We start from the raw sequence: 13,636 nt of genomic DNA, 5'->3' as shown, positions 1-13,636 counted from the left end.
AAAAATAATAAAATCTCACGTCGGGGACTCGCCTCTGTCTTTAAGACAGGCTTTAGGGTGTGTTTGCAGCACATCTCTGGGTGCACGTTGCTTTAGGATTTCTTAAACCTCCCAGAACAGGAATACTAAAACCAAAGCCCAGGACTAACGGCTTATCTTGGATCTCTCCCCCAAATCCCTGATTTGAGGTCGGTTTTTGGTGAGGAGCAGCCCTCGGTTTGATGCCGGGCTTGCTCCGTCACGCCGTGCTGTGGCTCCAGGACGTTCACCTTCCTCTCTGGTTCTGCAGTCCTAAAGCAGAGTAAAGCTGGTGATTCAGCTCAGCCGCTTTTGCCTTAAGAGCAGCTGTGGTTTTAGGCAGCGCTGTCCCCCGTATATTTTATTTTTCAAGGCGGTTTGTACCTTCGTCTTCCGAAACGTAGCGCCTTCCGGGCGCCGAGTTAGACTCAAGCTGTTTCGTAGCAGATGTCCTGCGCCTTGTCGCCCGGTGCTGCGGTTTTGGAGAAGTTTTCTCAGATACTGTGGGTAATATGAAAATTTCGTAACATTTGCTTATCGGAACCCAGTGTTTTCACCTGCTTCTCAACACAGCCAAGTTCCCCTATTTAAGCGTTTCCCAACTGCTGACGGAAAGCTAAAGCAGAAGTCAGTGTTTCTTGCTCGGAGCTGAGGCCGCAGGGCACGTTACCTACACCGACCAAACCTCTCCTGGGCTGGGATGCCTGGTCCCGCGTGGAAGATCTTTCTGACTCCTGTCCTTGTTTTTCCTTCACCAGGGTGCTCAATTACTGCCGTGTTTTCACCGAGCTGTGCGAGACGTTCCTAGATAAAATAGTTTGTACGCCAGGCCAAGGGCTCGGTGACCTGCGGACGCTGGAGCTGCTGCTGATATGTGCGGGTCACCCGCAGTACGAGGTGAGTGGGCTTTACTCGTGTTCCTCTCCTCACCCTTATTGCCAAATCTCACTCGCCCAGAGCAGAGTCAGTGGAAAAACCTTTCTCTTACGTTGCCACGTGGTTGGGAGGCTTCGGTTCCTGCGAGCTGCTGGCCTTGGAAGGCCCGCTCTGCCTTCGGGATGCAGAAACCGGGCTCAGCTCCCCTTTCCCGGCGTCCTGGGTGTGTGGGACTGCGAGTACAGCTCTGAAAGCCTCCGTTATTTTCTTTCCACGTGTTCAACTTAAGCTTTGCAGGGATTGCAGCGTAGCTCGTGGTAACTTTGCCCTCCAAGTAAGTTAAATGCTGTTTATCATCAAAGCTCCCTAACCATCCTCCCTGAAACACAGAACACTATTTAAGATGCAGGCTCTCCTTTTAGCCTCGCTTTTTCTTCTTCCAAAACTGTTAATCCATAGAATCATCGAATCGTTTAGGTTGGAAAAGACCCTTAAGATCATCAAGTCCAACCGTTAGCCCAGCATTGCCAACTCCACCACTAAACCATGTCCCTAAGCACCACATCTCCCTGGCTTTTAAATCCCTCCAGGGATGGGGACTCAGCCCCTGCCCTGGGCAGCCTGGGCCAGGGCCTGACAGCCCTTTCTGTGAAGGAATTTTTCCTAATATCCAACCTAACCCTGCCCTGGCGCAGCTTGAGGCTGTTTCCTCATTTAAGTTCATCAGTTAAATCCCGGTAGCTGATCCCTGGCTGAATTGTGCCTGTGTTCAGCGGGCGGAGGTTCCTTCGCAGAGGGTTTGTCCTGCTAAATCTGCCGCGGGGAGCAGGGAGGTGCCGGCTGGGATCTGCTGGGCGCACTCCCGTCCTTCCCCCCGTGTTTAAGGGCCCCGGGATGCAGCCATGAAGTGAGGGACGGGAGGTGGGTATGGAATGAGCTTCTCCAGGACTGAGTTTTCCAGAAGCTTTCAGAGCCTGAAAGCACATCAGACCTGAGAACCGGCAGGTGAGTTAGCTAAGAAGCGACGGCTGCTGCGATGCAGCCCTTCAGGGCTCGTTTGCCACGGAAATTGTGGACTCACTGTGCTTCATCAGGTCTCTGCGGCGCTTGCCTGGGCCTCGGTGCCTCTTTAGTCCCCTTTCCAGGTCTGTTAAGCTCAGTCTCCCTTGGGCCTGACTTTGTCCTGTGCCAGTGACGCTTAGGAGGAATTAAAGCTCTGCAGCTGCTCCTGAAAAAGGCTCCACTCTTTTTTTATAAAGAGGCTTTGGATCAATGTCCCCTTCCCGCCTGAGCTGCTCTCCTGGAGATGCTTGCTCCTGCCTGGGGCTGCTGTCCCCCTCGCATTGTTAGCCCAAGCCCCCTGAGCACCCCGAGCCGGCCATCAGGATGCTTAGAGCATTAAATACCTGGGCACGAGGGGTGAGGATCGGCTCTAGGTGGGCAAACTCTTCCAGCGATGTGGCTCTCTGGTGATGACGGCGTTCCTGCGAGCAGCAAGATGCCCGGTAGCTTGCTGGGTGTTAAACATCTCCTGCTGCGTGAGCAAGGGCAGAGCCCGTGGCCGAGTCGCGTCAGAGGCAGGGAGACAGAAATTTATCACTGGCAGATTTGAGTGATGGGAGACGAGGCCATGTCCGCGCTTTGAAGCAAGAGACGGTTCTTCTGCTTCAATGTTAATTTTGCAGAGAAGAGGCTTTACCCCTCAGGGCTGGTGACAGGTTTGCAGATGAACTCAGTGGGTTGAAAAGTCCCTTGTTCAGTGACAAGCGGCCGAGGAGATGGGTGAAGCTGGGGGAACCAGTCCACGTTTCGTCAGCGCACGATGAAGCAGCGCCGATGGAAATCTGTGGTACCCCACCACACTGCGGGCACCCCCGGAGGAGATTCCTCTGTTGGGAACACCAGCAGAATGGAGAAAAAAAAAAATGTTCTGTTGATAACAAGAGGCTGATTTTTTTTTCTTTCTGAAACAGGTGGTAGAAATTTCATTTAACTTCTGGTACAGACTGGGGGAGCATCTGTACAAGACGGACGATGCGGTCATCCACAGCATCTTCAAAGCCTACATCCAGCGCCTTCTCCACGCTCTGGCCAGACACTGCCAGCTCGACTCGGACCACGTAAGGCTGCGTTCGCTTTGTTTCCTCGGGGCGGTGGGGTGGTAGGATGCGTCCGTCCTCGCTGCTGCATGCTGATGGCTCTCCGTAGCTATAGGGCTCTACAGGTAATAGTTGTGCGGCCGCAGTAATTGCAGAGAGAGGATTGAGAGTAATTAAAATTGCTGTATTAAACCTCTTTTCATTAAGTCGGTTCTTGTTCGAACAGAGCTTTCTGGCGTCTAGTTGCTGCAGGGTGACCCTCTCCCGCCTCCCTGCCGGTGGTTCCCGCGCTGGGAGCTGCGTCGTCCCCTGCTTGGGGCCGTTTTTGTTGGCACAAAGCTTGCGCAGCTCGCTAGCTGCAGTGCTGTCATCTTCCTCCTTGACGTCTGGGATGCTTTATCCTTCTTCCGTCTCTGCCTAGGCTCCTCATCCCCTTCATTTCCAGCTGCGTGTCCGAGCAGGAATCCACAGCTCGCGTGCAGGCTGTTAGCGTTTTCTTTGCGCACGGTTCTCCTTCAAATCCCCGTCAGTAGCTTGATCTGGGGAGAGGAGGGCAGAAACGATGGATCTCTTCCCTAAAACGCAATTGCCTGTCTTGTCCTAGCTGCGGGTGAGCGGGAACCCAGATTTCTCTGCGCTGCTCTCACCCTTTTGCTCTCCCTCGTCTCTTTTTAGGAGGGTGTCCCAGAGGAGACGGACGACTTCGGGGAGTTCCGGATGCGAGTCTCGGACCTGGTGAAAGATCTGATCTTCCTGGTGGGATCGGTGGAGTGTTTTGCTCAGGTGGGTTTGCAGGAGCATCGTGAGGCACGCTTGCGTCCATCGCCGTGCGGGAGGTAGCCAAGTGAGCCCTGGTGGCCTTTTGGGGCGGGGAGGAGGTCACACATGTTATCTCCTCGTGCGGGAGGAAGCAACCGCGTCTTGGAGTAGGTGGTGGGGGCTGTTCTGGGAGAAGCAGCAGGTCTCACGTGGCGGGGTGCTAGCTGGGGAACGGTACTCTGGTCCCAAAACAGCAGGGTGATCTGTGGAGCGTGGGGGTTCACGCAGGTCTGCAGCCCCATATTTCAGGTGTGCGGGAGGAGGCGAAGAGTGGGTGGCCACCTCGCAGGGCGGGATTCCTGACCGCGTGCCCCCGAGCTGTGTTTGTGGCTTCTTTTGCGACCGATTCTCTTTCTTGCAGCTCTATGCGACTCTGAAGGATGGGAATCCGCCCTGGGAGGTGACAGAAGCTGTCCTCTTCATCATGGCCTCCATAGCTAAGAGCGTTGACCAGTGAGTGTTGACCATCCCGCTCGCGTCTGTAAGGGCTGTGGTGGGGTCAGGAGTTGCCTCCAAGTGAGTTTTGCAGAGACACCGCAAATATCCCAAGGATTCTCCTAGGAACGTGCTTCCCCAGGCAGAAACAGTTAAAAACCACGCTTTATTTCAGGTAGTCCTCAGCGTCCGTGGCCTGTACTGCAGCAATGCAGTACCCCTGGCTGATGGAGCACTCCAGGGGTTGAGGTCTCCTCTTCCTGGCCGGGAATATGGGTCCAGGACGGAGCTGGGACTGCGCGAAGCAGTTAGACCTGCTCAGGTCTCCTCTCTGCCTGCCTGGGGGCTTTAATGCCACACGCTTGAGTTCAGCCCTGGTAAATAGCATTAGGGTTTGTTTCCCCTTAGTTTATCCCCTGAAAGCAAAGCATTTTGCCTAGGCTGGTTGTGTGGGATCCTTCTGCATCCAGAGTGGGAAGAGCCACCTTTTCCCAGATATCTTTAGGGAAGGTTCAATCATTTTCTGAAAGCACCTTTCCTCCCCGGTTAGCAGTAGCAGAAGCGTCGACAGCTAATGTCCGGGGCGGTGAGAGTGCGGCGAGCCCTCCTGCGTGCCGACGGCCGCGCCGATGCGGTGGGACAGCCCGGCTGGCCTTCCCCGGGCTGGGAACGCCGTGCCTCCTTCCCGGGGGAGTCACCGCCTTCGCTGTACGCTCGCTGGCTCCCGTTGTCTGTGTCAAGGCTGCTCTCGCTGGTTTTTATCTTCGGGTTTTATTTCTGCTGTGTTTCTGAGAGCGCCGGCCTCTCGTGGCCTTGCACCGCTGGAGCCCGGGGGAGTCCGCTCCCCACCAGCGCGTTCCTCAAGGTTTCTTGCTCGCCCTGTGGCTCTACCGAGCTCGGCTCCGCTCTTGCCATCAGAGGGCAGACGGTGCCGTCCACCGGGCCAGTGAGCCGGAGCCCTGCCGCCGACGTGGGCTGCGGGGAGCCCGGGAGTCGCCTGGTTGCACCCTCCCACGCTGGGAACAGGCTCCTCTGCCTTTCTGCAGTCCCGGAGGATTAATTAGCTTTCTTCTTGTGCCACGAGCACTCTTTCTGGAGGTATTTAGTTTCTTCTGCTCTGTTTGGTAAAGCTGGAGGCCGCTGTGCCCCTGGATCCCAGCTCCGACAGCCCTGAGCCCCCCGATATCCAGCACGCCGCAGCTGCAGGGCTTTTGCCCGGCTGATCCCGGGCGACACGGGAGTCAATCGGGTTCAATAAAACCAACTGCTCTGCGGAAACGGTCCGGGAGCCGCCTCGGGGCTAAGCTGGCTGCTTTTTCCCCCGCAGGGAGAACAACCCGACCCTGGTGGAGGTGCTGGAGGGGGTGGTTCGCCTCCCCGAGACGGTGCACACCGCCGTCCGCTACACCAGCATCGAGCTGGTGGGAGAGATGAGCGAGGTGGTGGACAGAAACCCGCAGTTCCTGGGTGAGTCCCTCCTGCCACGCCGGGCCACCGCTCTGCCCCGCGGCGAGCCTGGTCCCCGGGACCCCTCCTCACCCCGGCTTTCTCCTCCGCAGATCCCGTGCTGGGTTATTTGATGAAAGGTCTGTGCGACAGGCGGCTGGCCTCGGCGGCGGCCAAGGCCATCCACAATATCTGCTCGGTATGCCGGGACCACATGGCTCAGCACTTTAACGGGCTGCTGGAGATAGCCCGTTCCCTCGACTCCTTCACGCTCTCTCCAGAGGCTGCTGTGGGGCTCCTGAAGGGTGCGTATGGAAAAGCTGTCGGTGGTTTTGCGGGAAATCACTCGCCACGGGTGCTGCAACCCCATTTTCACATGGCTTTTCTTAGAGGAGAGCGTCTCGGTTTGCCCTGAGCACTCCGTGCATCCATGTTTAGAGTAATCTCAAGTGCTCGCTTGGGCCAGGAGGTAGAAAGAGATCCTTTCTGGGTTTAGAAGCCCTCTCCATCCCTGCTCCTAATTTGAAATGCGGGAATAAAACATTTGAAATGTGGGAAGAAAACATTTGAAATGCTCACAGCCAAGCTAACCGTGGGTTACTGCTATATCCGAACACTTGGAAATGGGCTGCTGTACGCGCAGGGTGGAAAATTGCGAGTATTTGTCATTTTAGAGACCGTTTGGGCAGAAGAATGTAGTTTTTCAACTCCAGCCTGTGGTCGGAGCGTTCGCTTCTCGCCAGGCCTCTGGCTGTTGGGCATCGTGTGCGCCTCCAAGCACGGCTGGTTTCGGGGAGGTGCAGGACTCCTGTCCGGGCCCCGGAGATTCCCGACGGATTCGAGTGCTTCTGAAGCCTTTAAAAATAAAGCAGCTCTGCAGCTTGCGCGAAGGGGGCCTTATCGCGCTGTACAGTCGGGGCGTGCGACTAAAGAGACAAAACTCAGGGTTTTTTCACTTCTTTGCACTCGCGCGTCGATGCGAGCAGCGTTAGCCAGGCTCCTGAGCTGCTCCTCTCCCTGCCACAAAGTGTTTCTCCTCCTTCTTTAAAACAACGCAACAAATACGTGAGCCGGGGAGAATTTTTTTCCTCCCGGTGTTGTCGGCAGCCCTGTGGTCTGCCGGCACCTCCGACGTGGGGTGGTTGTGCTCCTCCCGCCTTCGAGCGGGACGCTGTGATGTGGCGGTGGGGAGCGGCTCGAGCTCTCCGTATTTCATTTTTGGGGGAAATGCCTTAGCTGGGGGTCGAAAGAAGATTCCTCGGACCTCGCGATGCTGCCGGGCAGCGGCAAGGACGCTGCGAGGACGTACCGGGGTGCCCGGCTGCGCTCGTGATGTCCGTCTGCCTTCAGACCATCCCCGTACTCCCACGTGCCGGCATTCCTTCCTCCCTCCCGCCCCGCAGAAAGGATGTCGGTGTCTGGTTTAACCAAAGAATCAGGTTCAAGCTGCAGAGAACCATCTCCCGGTCTTGCGAAGCAGTCCCTGCCCTCGCCCCGGAGCCGTGCCTTCTCCCTGCCTGCACGCAGGCAGGGCTGCAGGCAGGGCCTGTTTGGGAACCTCTCTCGCGTTGCGTTTACACCCGCCGCACTCCTACGCCGCGTTCCTGCTCCTCAGCCTGTCTCCTCTCGCTTTTCAGGGACGGCCTTGGTCCTCGCCAGGCTCCCCTTGGAGAAGATAGCAGAATGCCTCAGTGAACTCTGTGCCGTACAAGTGATGGCGCTGAAGAAGGTACGTCCCGCCCGGAGCCGCGGGTAACGCGCTCCGTGTCCGTCACTGCTTTGGAGGGGACGGATCGGAGGCCATCGAGCTGCCGTGGCTCCGTCTTTGCCTCATGGCTTGATCCGCTGCTGTAATTGTGTGTCCTCAAAGCCAGAGGTGTATGAGGAGTCCAGGGCCGAGGACTTGTCCCTAAGTCTCTCCGGGCGGAGAAATACCTAGCTGGTAGAACGTGTAATGGCTTAAATGGGAAGAAAATGGTCCCTAGAAATCAATTTACATGCCAGGAGCCAAAGAACCTTCCTGAACCCACGTGGAATGCAGCAGGCAGCCCTCACCCCGCGTCTCCGGGCCGGAGAACGTGGGAACTCGACTTCCCTACGGGGCACGTGGCCCCAAAAGGTCACGTTCTGGCTGTCCCAAAAACCGTGGTGGCCCTAGTGGCCTTTCCATGCGGATCCAGGATAACGGAGAGTAGAAATCTCGGAGGATGGCAGGAAGAGGGAGGGAAGCCTCAAGAAAGGGACGTGCACGTCCTCTGTCTCTTCAGGATGACCCGTAGATGCGCAAGAGTGGTTCTCGAGCGGTTCTTCGGCCCGAGGGGATGCGAAAGTGCTGCTGGCGGGGTCTGGTGTCCAGGCAGCGTTTATTCAGTCTTCGCTGGCAACGGGGCTGCCTGTGGTCCTGAAATCCCATCGTTTTGCCTTGTTTTCTAGCTGCTCTCTCAGGAGCCAAGCAACGGCCTCTCCTCAGACCCTACCGTGCCCCTGGATCGACTCGCTGTCATATTTAGGTAAGGAGGGAGGGACCGGGATGGCCCGCGCAGGGGGTTCGTGAGCACATGAGTCAAAGCCGCTCACCCAGAGACATAAAACCAAATTAGCGACTGTTCGTTTCCCCCGGCCCCAAGAGGAACGGGCTGGAAGCTGCTGCTCCACCGAGTTCAAGGCTCCCCAGCCCCTCTGAGCCAGTTTCTGGTCCCCTTCCCGCAGCCTCGGCGGGTGCTCGAGGCTCCAACCCGTTTTTTTGGCTTTAAACACAAAACCCAACTGTTTAGAAGAAATGCCGTTAACCCTTTGCTGCTTTTCACAGACACACCAACCCCATTGTAGAAAATGGACAGATCCATCCGTGCCAAAAAGTCATTCAGGAGGTACGTGCCGGATTCGGGGCAGGAATTTCTGCGGGGATGTCGCGGCGGGCGGGCGGTTCGGTTGCGATCCCCGGCCGCCGGGCAGATCCACGTGTCCGATGGCACCTCTGCCCGGCGTTGGGGAGAGGAGCTGCTGGTGGAGCGCCTTCCCTCCTGGAAGCAGGGATCGGTGATGGGGAGGGGGATTTGGGTCTTCAAATCACTGGAAAGGGGACCTGGCTCTGGAAATGTCCCAGGCATTTTAATTTCCCTGCCCTTGTAACATTTGCAGTGCGGTGCTGAAGCCGCTCTGAGCTCTTCGCTCCTAGGTGAAGCTAATTTACCCGTCCCGTAACGCAGGTGCCTCTCGTTTTTGGGACCTGACAGCACAGGGATGTGGGTGTTTTTCGGATAGGAGGGTGGTGTTGTGGCGGGGTACGCCGTGTCCCGGGTTCAGCTTTAACCCCTCCGTCTCTCCGCACTTAGATCTGGCCCGTGCTGTCGGAGACCCTGAACAAACACAGTGCCGATAACCGCATCGTGGAGCGGTGCTGCCGGTGCCTGCGCTTCGCCGTCCGCTGCGTGGGTAAAGGCTCTGCCGCCCTGCTGCAGCCGCTCGTCACCCAGGTATGGAGAAAACCCCGCTCTCAACGCCGCCGTGGGGACACCGCCATCCCGGGCTTGGAGCCGTCATGGGGCAAACGCTCGCTCGGGTCGCATTGGCAGGCGGGCGCGGTGAATGCCGCCGGCCTCAGGAGATCCTACATAAATCCTTGGGGAAGAGAGAGCCTTCGAGCTGCAGGGGAGAGCTACGCTCTGCCTGCCTGATGCTCTGTGGGTTGTGGGAGCCCTGCGGTTGTATCTGGAATTCGAAAGGCATGCGTGAAACTCCACGCCGTGCCGAGGTAACTGATGCTGGGGGTCCCCTGCTCTGCTCGGTGCTTCCACTGGGCTAAGCAAGGATCAAGGGCGAGGGGAAGCTGCCTTGGCTCTGGGAGCCGCAGTGCGGAGATGCTCCAAAGGGCAAGATCAGGCCTGAACAAGGTGCTTCAGGATGTCCCCTGCCCACCGTGGGGCCGGGGGGAGGTCTGGCGGGCTGGGACGTCGTCCCAGAGAGGAGGTGGGACTGTCAGGCAGATCCCGGCCGGGACGATGGGAGGTAAGGAGCGTACGCTTCACCCCTCCACGGCTCGCCGGAGGGTCGGAGCTGGGGTGGGTCCAGCTCTCTGGGAAGCGTGGGGCTGGCCGAGGAGATCCCCGGCCACGGCAGGGGAGCTGCCGGGTTCCCAGCCGGATCCCGCAGCCGACGGGGCCCCAGCGAGCGGCGCACAGGCAATTCTCTGATGGAAACAGCCGCAGCAGTTTCCGTGCCGGACCCACCGCTGGCTGCGGCGTTGGCGGTGGGCAGGCAGCGTTCGCGGTGCCAGGCAGCGCGTGTCTCCCCGCAGATGGTGAACGTGTACCGGGCCCACCAGCACTCCTGTTTCCTCTACCTGGGCAGCATCTTGGTGGACGAGTACGGCATGGAGGAGGGCTGCCGGCAGGGACTGCTCGACATGCTGCAGGTGGGTGCCGAGAGCCGACGGGTTTGGTGCCCGCATACCTAAACCCTAGAGTCGTTTAGGTTGGAGAAGACCTTTAAGATCATTGAGTCCAACCGTTACCCAGCACTGCCAAGGCCACCACTAACCCATGTCCCTCAGCACCACATCTCCCCGGCTTTTAAATCCCCCCAGGGATGGGGACTCAGCCCCTGCCCTGGGCAGCCTGGGCCAGGGCCTGACAGCCCTTTGTGGAAGAAGTTTTTCCTAATATCCAACCCAAACCTGCCCTGGCGCAGCTTGAGGCCGTTCCCTCTCGTCCCATCGCTTGTTCCTGGGGAGAAGAGACCGACCCCCCCGGCTCCAGCCTCCTTTCAGGCAGTTGCAGAGAGCGATGAGGGCTCCCCTCAGCCTCCTCTTCTCCAGGCTGAGCCCCCCCAGCTCCCCCAGCCGCTCCTCCCCAGCCTTGGGCTCCAGCCCCTGCCCCAGCCTCGCTGCCCTTCTTTCTTCATTGCTCTCCCTATTTCCACGTGCCGGCGCAGTCGCTGCCCCGCTGTGCTGGTGGGGAAGGCCGTGCCGTGGGTGCCAGGAGGCTTTGCATGAAGCAGAGCGGTTTCCGTGCAAACCTAGGCTGGTCCCAGCGCCTCTCCGCTCTCGCAGGAGTCGGTGGCTGGGTGAACAAAGCCAAGGACGGGAAGCTTTTGGTTAAAGCCGAAGTGGTGAGTGGCTTCTTGTTGGAGGAGCCGATCGTTGACGAAGGTGTTGCTGCCTCGGGGCGCATACCCCATCGGGAGGAGAGGTCCAGCCCTGCCCTTGGGGCTGCCAGGAGAAGGCAGGGTCTGACCCGCTCCGGTGTGGTCCGTGCTGGAAATCTCCCTGCAGAGAGAAGGGCAGTTTGAGATGTAACCCCAGCTAATTACTAACGGATCCCCGCCACCCTTCTCCTAGGCGCTATGCATACCCACCTTCCAACTCCTAGAGCAGCCCAGTGGCCTTCAGAACCACCCGGACACCGTGGACGACCTCTTCCGACTAGCAGCCAGGTAGCCACGCTCTCCTGTCGCCTTCTCCCGCTGCACGAGGATGCCCCCGGCCCCTCTCTCCTTGCGGACGGGTCCCCACGCACCCGTGGGAGCGCTTCCGTCTCCGTGGGCGAAGGCAGGGTCCCGCCTTGCCGCCGGCACACGGGGAGAGGCAGGGTGCGGGGAAGCCAGGCAAGCGCCGGTAACGTCCGTCTGTCCTCCGCCTGGCCAGGTTTATCCAGCGCAGCCCCGTCACCTTGCTACGCAGCCAGGTGATGATCCCCATCCTGCAGTGGGCCATCGCCGCCACCACCCTGGATCACCGGGACGCCAACTGCAGCGTCATGAAGTTCCTGCGCGATCTCATCCACACCGGGGTGGCCAACGACGTGAGTGACCCCCGGGCTCGTTCCTCGTGGCGGGGCCCTCCTCCGCGGAGCTGGGGACGCCGTCCTCATCGGCGTTGGTCACTGCGGTCCCCCCATGAGGACTGCCACTGCCGTAACCAAGCCACCACGGTTACTCGACCAGCGGCGGCGATGCTCTGGGAGCAGCGTGTCCCTGTCCCCGGGCGCTGCTCAGCCTCCCCTCTCCTTCCTCCCGCAGCACGAGGAGGACTTCGAAGTGCGGAAGGAGCTGATCAGCCAGGTGATGAACCAACTGGGCCAGCAGCTCGTCAACCAGCTGCTGCACACGTGCTGCTTCTGCCTGCCGCCGTACACCCTGCCCGACGTCGCCGAGGTGCTCTGGGAGATCATGCAGATCGACCGGCCGGTGAGAGGGACGGGACGTACCCTGGGCCGTCCCGGCCGGTGAGAGGGACGGGACGTACCCTGGGCCGTCCCGGCCTGCGCGTGGGCAAAGCCAGGACGCGGGAGCCGGGTTCGGCTCTGCATCCTGAGCTTCTCCCTTCTTTTCCTTCCCGCAGACGTTTTGTCGCTGGCTGGAGAACTCACTGAAGGGTTTACCAAAGGAAACGACAGGAGGAGCCATCCAAGTCACACACAAACAGCTGACGGATTTCCACAAGCAGGTCACGAGGTGAGCGTGCCGGCGTGCCGGCGCGGGGCAGGGTGCGATGCCGAGAAGCCAGGACGGCAAGGGGCGGCTCACGGCCGCGGCTCCGGCATCTCCCTTGCGAGCTCATCTCTGGGCCCTGGTGTCCTGCAAGGCTCGGTCCTGCCCGCTGCTCGCCGCCGCTTGTCCTCCGGCAGCCCCGAAGCGTCTCGGCGAGAGCTGGGCGTGCTGGTGGGACGTCACCCCCCGCCCCTGCCCGTGAATCCACTCGGGTGGCTCACCCAGGGTGTTCCCAGTCCAACCCGGGCTGCGGAAGCCTTCCTTCGGAGGGCACCTCTTGCCTTTTTCCGTCACTGAACAGGTTTTTCTGCTCTTGCCCGAGCCCTGCGGAGCCGCTGTCCCTCCCTGCTTTCGCCTGCCTTCCCTCCCTCTCCTCGCCTCTCTGAGTCACCGGCTCCCGGCCGCGCTGCTCCGACGGCCGCGTCCTGCCCAGGCCTGCCGCCGCGGGCCGTGTCCGCTCCCGGGGCGAGAGCAGGATCGGCCCGGCAAGCCCCAGCCTGCTCTGGGCAGCCGCCTGCGAGCCAGTGGCCACCGTCCTCCCCTCCACCCGGCCTGGGTGCCCAAACGCTCCCTCGCCCTCTGCCCTGCTCGGTCTTGGCGAGCAGCTGGCCCTGGTAAAACCCTGGAGCCTGGGTCTCCTGCTGGCTCCTTTCATCCAGCCACCACCTTGTGGCACGCAGGTCCCCTCTGGGGGCTCCCAGCGCCCCTTTTGCCCCGATGGTTGCCCCAACATCTCCAAGCCGAGCTGCCTCGCTCCTGGCTCCCCACCGCCATCACGTGCCGGCAGGATTGCCCGCGGACGGTGGACGCCTTCCCCGCTTCCCAGACGTCCCCCTGACGATGTCACCCCCTGACGATGTCACCCCCTGACGATGTCATCCCTTGTCTTGCAGCGCTGAGGAATGTAAACAGGTCTGCTGGGCTCTGAGGGACTTCACCCGCTTGTTCCGATAGCTCCGGCTCCGGCACGGCGCCTGTCTCCCAGGTAAGAGCCGGCAATCGGACCACGCACGGCCGTGGGGACCGCGGCGGTGGGACCGCGGGCCGTGGGCCTGTGACGCCGTGGGGCTGCGACGCCGCCGTGGCCGTGCTGGCCCAGGAGAGGCAGGTGGGAAGAAGGCTTGACCCCTCTCTCCCCCGCTCCCAGGAATGTCTTTTAACGAGAAGGCAGGAAACGAAGCAAACCAAGAATGTGTCCCACAATCAGCAAAGTTCACCGTGGCCGAGGGCTTTCACTCGCTCCAGCGCGTCCCGCCAGCCAGGAGAGCCGGCGCCGCGCCTGCGCGCGCGGGAGGACGGCTCGGGGATCCCGCTTTCCCGGCGGATTCGCTTCCCGAACATCGGCTACCGAAACAAGAAAACAAACCAACGGGGGGGGGGGGGGGGGAGAAAACAAAGACAACAACAAAAAAAGCCAACCCAGAACCTACAAAACAAAAAACCGACACAAAACC

At 59.9% G+C, this 13,636-nt stretch overlaps 1 protein-coding gene across 3 annotated transcripts in view; it reads left to right on the top strand.

Moving 5' to 3' along the window:
• Positions 1–13,636, top strand: part of TNPO3 (transportin 3) — a 42,804-nt gene that overhangs the window by 28,651 nt on the left and 517 nt on the right. For 2 of the 3 annotated variants that reach the window (XM_087764797.1, XM_087764799.1), the window contains 17 exons: positions 777–915; positions 2,868–3,014; positions 3,669–3,776; positions 4,174–4,265; positions 5,575–5,714; positions 5,807–5,998; positions 7,331–7,422; positions 8,127–8,203; positions 8,503–8,563; positions 9,029–9,169; positions 9,991–10,107; positions 11,032–11,126; positions 11,338–11,494; positions 11,712–11,879; positions 12,034–12,146; positions 13,076–13,167; positions 13,330–13,567. In XM_087764797.1, coding sequence (XP_087620923.1) covers positions 777–915; positions 2,868–3,014; positions 3,669–3,776; positions 4,174–4,265; positions 5,575–5,714; positions 5,807–5,998; positions 7,331–7,422; positions 8,127–8,203; positions 8,503–8,563; positions 9,029–9,169; positions 9,991–10,107; positions 11,032–11,126; positions 11,338–11,494; positions 11,712–11,879; positions 12,034–12,146; positions 13,076–13,136 — 1,900 coding nt within the window. In that variant the 3' untranslated portion in view covers positions 13,137–13,167; positions 13,330–13,567. Of the gene's footprint in view, positions 1–776; positions 916–2,867; positions 3,015–3,668; positions 3,777–4,173; positions 4,266–5,574; positions 5,715–5,806; positions 5,999–7,330; positions 7,423–8,126; positions 8,204–8,502; positions 8,564–9,028; positions 9,170–9,990; positions 10,108–11,031; positions 11,127–11,337; positions 11,495–11,711; positions 11,880–12,033; positions 12,147–13,075; positions 13,168–13,329; positions 13,568–13,636 lie in introns of those variants that run through there. The other variant, XM_087764798.1, reaches the window with a different exon arrangement.

The sequence above is a fragment of the Nipponia nippon genome, unplaced genomic scaffold (genome assembly GCF_047370975.1).
Source record: "Nipponia nippon isolate SJK-2023a ecotype South Korea unplaced genomic scaffold, ASM4737097v1 scaffold_3, whole genome shotgun sequence".
Taxonomy (NCBI): domain Eukaryota; kingdom Metazoa; phylum Chordata; class Aves; order Pelecaniformes; family Threskiornithidae; genus Nipponia; species Nipponia nippon.
The sequence above is the reverse complement of the archived record's forward strand: the minus strand, read 5'-3'. Positions and strand labels throughout refer to the sequence as shown.